General features: G+C 44.0%; 1 protein-coding gene across 1 annotated transcript in view; it reads right to left on the reverse strand.

Moving 5' to 3' along the window:
• PUS10 (pseudouridylate synthase 10) overlaps nt 1-11,705 on the reverse strand; it is a 62,167-nt gene extending 50,462 nt beyond the window's left edge. The window contains exons 1-3 of the mRNA XM_006016742.3: nt 11,436-11,705; nt 7,954-8,090; nt 800-1,066 (exon numbers count right to left, since the gene is read on the reverse strand). Coding sequence (XP_006016804.1) covers nt 800-1,066; nt 7,954-8,079 — 393 coding nt within the window. The 5' untranslated portion in view covers nt 8,080-8,090; nt 11,436-11,705. The remainder of the gene's footprint in view (nt 1-799; nt 1,067-7,953; nt 8,091-11,435) is intronic.
• Nucleotides 11,706-11,712: the final 7 nt, after the last annotated feature.

Here is an 11,712-nt window from a genome sequence, read left to right on the forward strand (position 1 = left end):
CCCTAACTCATCAACACATTTCACCTGATCATTTGTTGGCTCAGTCTTTCATACCATGCAATGCCTTAGCACTTTTTCCTTAGCCTGTGGTTTTAAATATTTAGTTGATCTAATAAAAGATACCACATCGACCCAAATAACCCTGTCTTTTTAAACATGAAACATTTAACAGGTATTCATACTGCTTTTACATCTCTGTCCATTAAAAATAGCCAGTTACATTAAATGCTGAATAGCACAGCCTTATCAAGTGTACTTTGTGCCTCATTCATTCATTGGTCACAAAGAGAGAGAGAAGGGCCCACCGTGTACAGCCATAATATTTTGTGGTCCATTTTTGAAGGTCCAGTGGAGTTGCTGACAGAGCATTAGGAGGTTTCAAAGAAAAAGGACAGAAATGTTTCACTATCTGGACTTCAGAAGGTTCAAGCTTCACCTATTTACCCAGACTCATCAGTTACATTAGAGCAAGGCCAGAGTAGAATGATCTTTGAGTTGCCCATGAATAATTCCAACTTGTTGACTGTATATGAGGTATCCAGATACCATGCCAAACAGTGTTAGCAACTGAATGATTCCAGCTACATTAAAATATTTTATGCAATTTCAGTCAACAGCAGATCGGGTCACAATTCAGTTTGCTTCACCATGTCTTGCATTTTTTTAATATCTACTTCTATATGCAACTCATCCTTATTAATGACAATTAAAAAGCCAAATAAAAAAAGCCAGACAACATGGTTTGCACTGCAGGTGCTGGCCAAACACATGCTTAATAGTGCAGGTACTGATCCTTTACCTTTTTAACAAAATCAGCCTCGCAAAATTCCTGAAGAACTCCCAAGCACACATTGCAAACGGTCAGGGTCAAGTTTTCTGGAGCAGCATTCTCATCATTCACCACCAGGGCATGCTGGAGGGCTCCATTCTGATTCAGGTCCTCTGTCCCTTCTGTATTCTCAAGTCTGATTCTCTTAGATGGTGGGTCCGCTGCTTCACTACAACACAGTATGTCCTCTTTATCCTTGCTGTTTTCCAGGAAATCATGCAACTCCCTAAGCAAGTCCTAAGTACAGAAAAGAAGGGTAAAATAAGTGGATTTTCTTCTCAGCTCTCACTGATTAGGCTTTCTCAGCTCTCACTGATTAGTAGGCCTGTGCAAATAGGGAGCATTTGACTAGGATTTGGCCAATTCAGAGGAATTTGGCCAAAACAGTGATTTGATCTGGTGATTCGAATCACTGCCCCCATTCAGTTTGGTGCTGATTCAGATATTTAGATCGGCTGCGGAGAGGCAGGCACAGCTGGGCAGCTGGAAGTTCTCCCGCGGCTCCTTCATCTGTGCTTCCATCTTGGTGCGGGGGGAGCCGTGAGAGAAGCCCCCCTGGCTGCCCTGCCCGGCCCACCCCCACCTGGCCCCAGCCTGATGGTACTTTAAAAAAAAATGAAAAAAAGCTCCGCACTCACCAGCTGCAGCAGCAGGGATCAGGGCCTCTGGAAGCTTGTGGCAGAGCCCCCCAGCACAGTGCTGGGCAGCAAGAATTGCCCCGCCTGCCCCTGCTTGGCACCCACGCAACAGCTGGCACATTGCACGGGTGCAGTGCAGCTCAGCAGGGTGCCGCACACTGTTTGGGAGCTGGGGCGGCTCCAGCAGTCAAGTGGAGTTGGCACCGCTCAGCCCCAGCAGCCCCAGCTCCCATACAGTGCGCAGCGCCCTGCTGAGCTGCACTGCACCCATGCCATGGGGCAGCTGTTGTACAGGTGCCAGGCAGGGGGGGGGAGAAGAGCCGAGGCGATCGCCACTGCCCCATGCTGCAAGTGGGGGATCTGCCACAAGCTCCCACAGGCCCTGATCCCCACTGCTGCAGCTGGTGAATGTGAGCTGGGGCCAGGCAGGGGATAGGGCTGGGCTGGGCTGGGCAGGGCAGCCATGGGGACTTCTCCTGCAGGTCCCTCCGCCCGGGGAGAGGCAGGCACAGCTGTGGGAGAACCTGTAGCTGCCCAGCTGTGCCTGCCTCTCCCTGGCCAATCCGAATCTCCAAATCTCTCCAATCTCTCTGAATCAATTCGGAGAATTCAGATTCAATTCGGACCTTTTAATGGATCTCCCAATTCAATTTGGATTGGGAGATTCGGCCGCTAAATCTCCTCTGAATTAAATCAGCGACCAAAGCTTTGCACAGCCCTACTGATTAGTATTTCCCGGTGCAGGAATTGTTATGACAGGCTTTATTAAATGCCATTCTGAAAGGTGATATTAACTGTTCTAATGTAACTTTAAATAATGTACTTAATAATTACTCTTTTTTTCATAATCTCTACTGAAAATCTAGTTGAAGGATTCAAAACATTCCCAGTTGAAACGTTAACAAGTACAATACAAGCAAATTACATTTTTCTGAACAAAACAGATAAGAACACAGAACCACCATTTACTGGATCAGATCACACGTTCCATCTTGCCTAGTATGCTGTGTCAGAGCAGCAGAGAGTGGATGCTGAAAGGGAGAGTGAACAGGGTACGACCACTGTTTTTTTCCCCACTGTTCGTTTTGCACTTGCAGCCTCCAGCTTTTAAGATTAAGGAAATTCTGATTCAGACACTTTACCCCTAACTCCCATGCTCAATGGCTACTGATGCATCTTTCTTCCAAAAAACTATCCAATCACTTTATGAATCTAATTAAAACATTCGGGGGGGAGGGAGGAAAGAGGAGGGGAGAGAGGGTATGCAAGTAATTTCCACAACATCTTGTGGCAATGAGTTCCACAATATAATTATACACTGTGTGTAAAGATTGAGAATTGCTGACAAAGTGGCAAAAATACTTTGTTGTGGCCCTGTTTTTAGGAAATGTTGTTCCTCTGTAACTTCAGCTGATATCAATGGAAATAGGTGCTCATGATTTTTGAAAACTATGTTCTACACATCTTCGATTACATTGTCATGTAACTCCCACAATCAGTTGCCCAGTGATTACACTAGAGCTTCATTAATTCTCATTTCCTCATAATGCCCTCCGGAAAAAGTGAACAAATGTATGCAACTTGCCAGTAAAGTTTAATAATACGAGCTGAAATGAGATGCTATACCACTAACACTTCAAAATTTTACAGCTTACACATAAGTAAATAATTTTTATAGTAAAACTCAGTTTTACAATACAGTGTAATTGCACTAAAATCACAAGCGTTTGGCACACTTGCTTTTTCCTAAGGTGCAGTTACCCACTTTGGGCAGGAATTAGCAAGTTTTTCTGTACCTTTCATGAAAAGGTAACGAAACCATATGTAGGAGCTAGAGCCTGGGTTTCGGAGTTAGAAGTTCTGGATCCTAATGCCAGCTCAGCTTGCTCTGTCACCTTGGACAAACCACCTAACCTCCTTTCCATCCATATCTCTCCATTTTCATTGAGTACAATGCAATACATGCCTACATCAAGTGGAGGTTCAAGATGTTTAAGCATGTGGAAATCCTTGCCTGAATAATGCTACATATTTATTTGGTATACCTACTGTTACATTTTTTTTAATACATGTTTGACCCAGACTCTTTATTTCTCTAGCACTCAGAACTTTGTCAAGGATGTTGAGAATACAGAGTCCACAATGTTTCCTTGGAACATTTGAAAAAAAACAACTAGTGACTTAAAATTTTCATAGATTGTTAGGGTCGGAAGGGACCTCAGTAGATCATCAAGTCCATCCCCCTGCCCAGGGCAGGAAAGAGCGCTGGGGTCAGATGACCCCAGCTAGGTGCTTGTCTAGTCTCCTCTTAAAGACCTCCTAGGTAGGAGACAGCAGCACCACCTCCCTTGGAAGCCCATTTCAGATTTTGGCAACCCTCACCATAAAGAAATTTTTCCTAATGTCTAATCTGCTCTCTGTCAATTTATGGCCATTGATCCTAGTAACCCCAAGGGACGCCCTGATAAACAGAGTATCCCCTATTCCTTGCTGCCCTCCCCCACACCCCCTGCCACCCCCGATGAATTAGTAGACAGCTACAAGATCCCCTCTCAGCCTTTTTTTGTGGAGGCTGCAGAGATTCAGGTCCTTCAGTATCTCCTCATAGGATCTTATATGTAGGCCTATAACCATACAAGTACCCCTCCTCTGAACCCTCTCAAGGTTATCCACATCCCTCTGGAAGTGCAGTGCCCAGAACTGGATGCAGTACTCCAGCTGCGGTGTTACCAATAGAGGAGAAATATCACCTCCTTAGACCTGCTCATGATGCACCTTCTAATGCATGAAAGAGTGGAGTTGGCTTTACTTATCACTTCGTCACATTGACAACTCATGTTAATTTTGGAGTCAACTATGACTCCAAGATCCCTTTCTGCTGCTGTGATGCTTAGAAAGTCACCTCCCAGCCTGTACATGTGTTGGTGATTAGATGTAGCATTTTGCACTTATCCTTGTTAAACTGCATTCTATTCTGTTCTGCCCACAATCCCAACCTGTCCAAATCTGCCTGAATCCGCTCTCTGCCCTCCGGCATATTTACTTTGCCCCATAATTTGGTGTTGTCAGCAAATTTGGACAGAGTGCTTTCCACGCCCACATCCAAGTCACTGATGAAGATATTGAACAGCACTGGTTCAAGGACTGAACTCTGAGGATCTCCACTGCCCACATTTTTCCAGGTTGAAAATGACCCATCCACCACCACCCTCTGTGTGCGCCCCATAAGCCAATTCTCTACCCTTTTCCCTTTTAAAAGCAATGATTTTTTCTTGAAGCAATTTAACTTATGGTTATTCTCTCAATAACATCCATCTACCACAAGATATTATTGGTAGTGACAAGCACCTATATAGCTCTAGAAACTTACATGGCACTTCAAGAAGGAACAGGTTCCTTGCCCCTAAAAATATATAGGCCTAGATTCCCAAAGGTATTTAAGCACCTACCTCCCTCTGAAATCAATGAATATTAGGTAGCTAAATATTTGTGTGGATATGATCCTTACTATCTAATAGCATGCAGGCACAGCAATTCCCTGTAAGGAGTATACCCAGGGGACAGAGCAATGTACTAGATACCTGTTCCTAGATATGCTGTTAATCTTCACTTTACTTCTCCCCGTCTCAATTTTCCCATCTGTAAAATGGAGATGAGAACAATGACATCCTCTGTGCACCACATTGATATTTAAAGATGCGAAGAGTTGGTATTGTCATGACATCAGGTCAGTGACAGAATAGACTTATCAGACATGAGGAATGGTATCATTGGTAAAGCAGAAATGGTAAAGAAGGATTTCTGGACAAAGTGGGTTTTCAGAATAAATCTCAGAGTAAGGAAACAGACAGGACCATAGGCTGAAAAGGTGTGCAGAAGGACAGCATACAGGAGCCTGGGACCAGAAAGCCACAATGTAGTAAAGAAAGATGACAGTGAGGACAGTTAGCAAAAAAAAGAAAGAGGAGAGGACTGAGATGTAGATGTGGCTATATCAAATGACCTTTCAGAGGTGGAAAAAGAGCTTGCATGTGATGTGGCAAGAAAAAGCAAGTCAGTGGAGGGATTCCCAGGCATGGTGAAGAATGGATCAGAGCTACAAAGCTGGAAAGTTTCCAGAGATTGTGGATGCCAGGAGGATACAAGACCAAGTAGGAAAAAGGGGAAAAGGTTTGTTAACAAGAGAGCTAATGTTCGGACCAGGTTTTAGTAACAGAGACAGGAAACAGTGTCAAATCTTAGGGGGAGACTGATTCCACCCTGTTTCCCTAACCAAAAATGGCATGACACTGAACTCAGGAGCCTCTTACCTGGAGGTAAGAACCTGAAGCTGTCAATGAAGACCAAGAAGGGAGATGGTGATAGTGGAGTAGAAGCAAAAATAAGCAAGTTTAGTTCTGAAGAGCTTGAATTTGAAATGGTGGTGAGACAACCCTGGATAGAAGGGGAGTATGTGAGGAGGGAAGAATTGTTTTGAAAGTTATTTGCACAAGGGAGGCACCAAGAAAATGGAGAATCCAGACAAACAGTATAGAATGGGAAGGAAGGAAATCAAAGGGACAAAGACAGAACCTGAGAGATACCAACAAACAGGAAGAGAGACAAGGGTGAAGAGATATAAAAGGCTCAGGAAATACTCAGCAAAAAACAAAACAAAACAGAAAAGCCAACATCACACCAAGGAAGATCGCTCAGAACAGAGGTGTCCAATACATAACTATTTTAAGAATGCATATTTGCTGACAAATTGAATTTTTTTGCCTTGATCCATAACCTGTGGTTTTTAAACCAAAGTGCTTGAAATACCCTGATCATTACAAGGAAAGCAGAAGGGTGACAGCCTCCCACTGCTTCCACTTCCAACATTATCTAGGAGTGTTCAGTGCACAAATGCCCCTTCTCTGATGCAGCTGCTCAAAAGTACTGCCCCCTGCACTGCGCATGTTTGTACAGAGCCCCAAAGGAAAGGAAGACAGGAATCCGGTTGGCTATGCATTTCTGAAGAGGGCCTAATAACAAATGACTTCTCTGCCCTACAGTACAACTGAAGGCAGCTCAAAAGAAGGAGCAGAAAAGAAGATTAGTTATCCAGGTGACTAATGCCTGGGCAAGGTTTTCAGTAACAAAGACAAAAGAGCAGTGTGTGAAATGATGTACCGGGACTAGAGGAATGAGATGGAAAAGAATCACTGATTAGTTATAATTCCGTAATCCTCTGTCCCAGCACCTGTCAGAACTGTTTAATGCCTGCTCTAATTTGTCCTGCTGTCTCTGGTCCACAAGAAATCTATCAAAAGTGCAGAAAAGGAGACAGAAGAGCCCAAAAGAGCAGCATGTCTACCAGAGAACTGCAGGTAGTTTCTGCTCACTTTATGCTGCCTAACTGGGACAGATTCTCTGGACTACCCCACTCTCTTTGTGCCAGAGTACTGAATACGGTTCCCTGATCATTTTTTAAATAAAATGTCTGGTCCTCAAACTCAGAAGGCTGTACACTGCTGATTTTAAGTCTGATGCATTATGCTGAAAATCAACAGATTCAGAAGTCCTTTAATTCTTCAGACTTTGATAAACTGTGATCCCTATATAGCAATTTGTATGGAACTTCTAGTCTTTATAGACAACAGAGATACCATAATGCTTTTCATAATGATAAAAGTTTGCTGTACGGTTCTTAATCAACTCTTCTCTAGTAACAACTATGCAGAATGATCTATGCTGGTTAGTGTTTACAGTCTACCATAAAGATGGCTGCATTTCAGTGCAGTGGATATGTGCAGAGTTGTACCACTGTAAATGTCATTGTAAGATACTATTAATGCTATTTTCATTTAAGAACTTGGGCCGGAAAATGATATTTCCAGTGTGATACTTTCAGACTTCAATGACAGTAAGTTTAAATTTAAAACATATGCACAAAAAGAAATCTTTATGCTTAGGATATACTTCCAAAGGAGATAATTTGATGCCAGATAAATGTCTAAAAACAATGTTTAAGTTATGCGCAATTTAACAGTCTTTCTTGTTTTGTAATGAAGAAACGTATTACAGATGTCTTGAGATGTGACCTCCCAGTGTTGTGTCCAGGAAGCATATTGTATTAACATTTAGTATAAAATGGCATTACAAACGGGTACAGATAAATGCAGAGACGGTTACTCTGTATTTACCACAGAGAAGAAAACATTCACATCTTTCGAGATCAGATTCAATAATCACACTCCACTGACTGAAATGGTGGCATTCTTCCAATGCATCTATCAATAAAGCTACATTGTAGAAGATAAGAAGCAATGATTTTACCTTAACTTAAGTCTGCTAAACCTCTTCCTCTCAGGCCTGCAGATCCAAGTACTGACACCACCAATAACTGACTGGCGTTCATAAAGTTGCATATTGGAGCAACTAAATTAAGTCCAAGAGAAGTGTAAAAAAGCCCCACACTTTCATGTTCTTATATTTTAATTAAAAAACAAAACAGGAAACCTTGTGTGGACGCCTGTAAGATTCCTGTGATCCCACACAGCAGAATCTGAAAACACATCGTGGGCAAGTGCCAGTATTCAGTAACAGCTGAGCAACAGGTCTGTCCTTTTCTGTCAGTGAAGACATGCTGGATAACCCTAAAAAATAAAAAAAAAAAAAAAAAAAAGCCAAATATGGATAGTGATTTTAATATTTACCTCCTAAACATAAATTTTCAGAGAATAGAAGCTATTTTAAAACCAACCTCCTCTAAAATAAACTTCATCCATTGCAAACCATAGAAAGATAAACTCATGTGAATAGGACCTTTGGAATCAATGCCCTAGCTTTTAGCTTTTAGATCACAGGTTGGCAACTTTTTTTTTTTTTTTTTGGGGGGGGGCCGACGGGGACACCCAGCTTGGGTCTGAGGCAAGTCAGTACTAGGACTTGGCTACCTCTGCTGCTTCTCCCTGCTGCAAGTCTGCAACAGTGGTGCAGGGAAGCCTCCCCTTTCATCAAAGCCCTGACTGCAGTGTAGTGCAGGGAAAGCTCCCTGCTGAAGCCAGGGCTCCACAAGCCAGATCCAGTCCATGAGCTGTAGGTTGCAGACCTCTGTTCTAGACCTTCAGATTAGTATGATTGGTTTGCTACGGTCTATCTATTCCACTAAATAATATATTATCTATGATAATTATACACATTATAATAATTGTGTATAATATGTAGGCACAGGACTACTGACCCAAAAGGAAACAGCTCTGCTTGCTGGAGGCTAGCAACTGAGACAGCTAGGCAGACTTGCTCCAGAGCTATGCTTCTTCATTCTGGGTGTATCTACACAAGACATTTACTGCAGAGTTGCCTAATATACTCTACAGTAAAAGTCTTGACATACACACATGTAGCCCTATTAGGCCTCAGGAAACTGATAAACTCTGCAGCAGGGTAGTACCTGTAAATACAAGTACTTTCCTGATGTGGAGTTTTTTCATGTGCAGCAGCATTGTTTATAAAGGGAGTTTTAGGATGTCCAAGCCTAACAATGACCACCTAAAAATAAGTCACTTGCTTAAAACTAGAATTCTCCTACAATGACTTTTCTCCTAAAATTATTCTTTTATATGTGGGCATCTGAATTTAAGGGGATTTCAAGAATTTGGAATATCTAAAAAAGGGAGCACTTGGATTTCCAGTGATGCCACAAATAAGGCATTTGCTTAAGCTCATAACCACAGCCTGGCTGACTCCAGCTCAGCCACTTCTGTTTTGAGCTACCAAAATAGCCTCCATCCACAAAAGGAAGAATCAAGAGAAGGGAGAGACAGACAGAAGAGCCCAAGCCTGTTTTCCCATCATCTGTAGGAGGACATCACCTCTCGCAACTAGCCTGAGAAAGAAAGGAGGCATTAAAGAAGCAAAGGAGATTCTTTGAGTAAGGATATAAAAGTGAATTATGTTTCAGAGTGCTCCCAAATGCCACTTTATGAGGCTTCCCAATTATATTTATTATGCAGTTATATTAATGGTACCCAGGTGTCTCAATCAAGGTTAAGTCCCCATGATGTTAGCTGCTATAGACAGCTGGAGAGAGAGAGAATCACTGTCCAAAGAGGTGTATGATCTAAAAGAAAACTAAAACTATACCCCTTAAATTTCATGCTTTACACACACGCACACACACACACAAACGCACAAAGTGTGTGTGCATGTGCAAAGAATGTCTTGCATTCAAAAGCTCTGTTTAACTTTATTTAAACTGCATAGTTGATCCAATAAAAATATGAGCCTAAGAAATTCTTGCCTCTTGTAAAAAGAAAAAAAAAACACACTTAAGATGTATAGTTTGAGTTTATATAGTATATCATTGGGGGGGGGGGGGGGTGCACTGATATACTGGTTGGCTAGCTGATCGGCACCAATAAAGAGAAATGACATTATCGGCTATTGGCTTTTCTTGGTCGCTGTAGCCAATAATTATGGCTGCATGCCCAGAGCACCCTGGTGAGCACAATCCAGTCCCTACATCCCACCACCAGCCCAAGCCCGCAGCATACTACAGGTCCCAGAGAGCAGTGGGAGGGGGTGCTGGCGAGCGGTCACAGGGTGCCAAGCTCAGCAACAAAGGGACTGTTACTGGCTCCTGCTGCCACTGCCACTGCCATGGCAATGCTGCGCATGCTGCAGAAACCTAAGCACCGGGGCTGCCATGGAGACGTTGGGCTGTGCACAGGCAGGGTAAGGCACTGCATGAGGAATATTCCACTCTACCGGGCACCAGGCACCTTTGCAAAAATGGCTTCTCCCTGGCAGCTGCAGGAGCTTGGCTTTGCAGGCTTGGCTTTGCGGCCCAGTGGTGCTGACGTAGTAGACTGCTCTGCAGCTCCCAATGTATCCAGCACTACTGTCCGCACAAGGGTCCGCCCTGCCCATCTAGGACTGCAGCTCAGGGAGCAGGCCTGCAGATAGGAGCTGTGGGTGAAGGGGTGATGCGTGTGGGAATAAGGTGGTCACTGCCTTCCTCATCAAGGGCCAGAGCAGGCAGTTGTGCATGCATGCATGAAATGCAAAACAAACAAAAGGGTTCATTTATGTCAGTAGCTTAAAATACTTGCATTATTATTAAATATTGGTTATGGGATCAGCATCGGCCAATATGCATGCTTAATCATTGGCTGTTGGTATCAGCGAAGAAAATCTTTATCGGTGCACCCCTAGCTATTATTTATACATATTAGGTACTATAAGGCACCTGTCTCCTGAGACAATAGGTCTGAGCTGAGTGACGCATCCACTCATTGAACATCTTTGAATGTGGCCATAGAGCTGAGCTCTTGAGCAGCAGCCCCTTCTGCACTTACCACATGAGAAACTGAAGGAACTGTCACCCAAGAATTGTGACAGCTGTTTAGCAAGCTGATGCCTCACTCAGTGCAAGTCTGTGGTGCTGGGAGACAGACAGATGTCCTATAATGCCTAGAATGTATAGTTTTAGTTCACACACACACACACACACACACAGCCTTAGGGGAGGGCAAACCGGGCAACCACACTTTAGGGGCTCCCAAACTTTTACAACAAATGTCCAACTTGCTTATAGGTCATCAAAATTAAGCCTCAAAAAGGCCCCAAATGACTCTCTTGCCCAGGGCCCCAACAACCCTAAGGCCATCACTGTATACACACGCACACACGTATAACTTATACATAAATACATAAACTACATCATAGTTTATACATAAACTAAATCTATACATCTTAAATGGAATTTTGTTTTGATATCTTCATATACACACACATATACATATAAGGATAACCTCATGTGTTGTAAGTGCAGAAGGAACGATCACTCGATATATACTCCCTGTGTGCATACGCGTCACTCAAGATGCTCCACGTAGGTGTATAGTCACATACAGACATGTACATACGTAGTCACGCACACCCACACATACACCGGTACATGCGTGCGCGCGACCCTACACACCCATGCACGTACACACCTATGCAGGCGGGGGCACGTCTGCGCGCGCGCTCGGATTATTTAACAGGCTTCCAGCTGGGCCTCACCCGCCTTCGCGGGACTGCAAGCTTCAGCCCTAAGCCCCACAGGCCACGTGGCAGCGAAGCCGCGGCGCGCGGGGACGGCGGGGTACGAAGGTCACGCCGCGGCAGCCGCGAACGCGCGCCAGGCCGGGGGCGCCGCCTACCTCCGGGGGCTGCAATAGCCACCGCTGCTAGGGGACCACGCAGCCCTCGCGCCCGGGTGCGCGCGCGCAG

This window comes from Alligator sinensis, unplaced genomic scaffold (assembly GCF_000455745.1).
Source record: "Alligator sinensis unplaced genomic scaffold, ASM45574v1 scaffold219_1, whole genome shotgun sequence".
NCBI classification, from domain to species: Eukaryota; Metazoa; Chordata; order Crocodylia; family Alligatoridae; genus Alligator; species Alligator sinensis.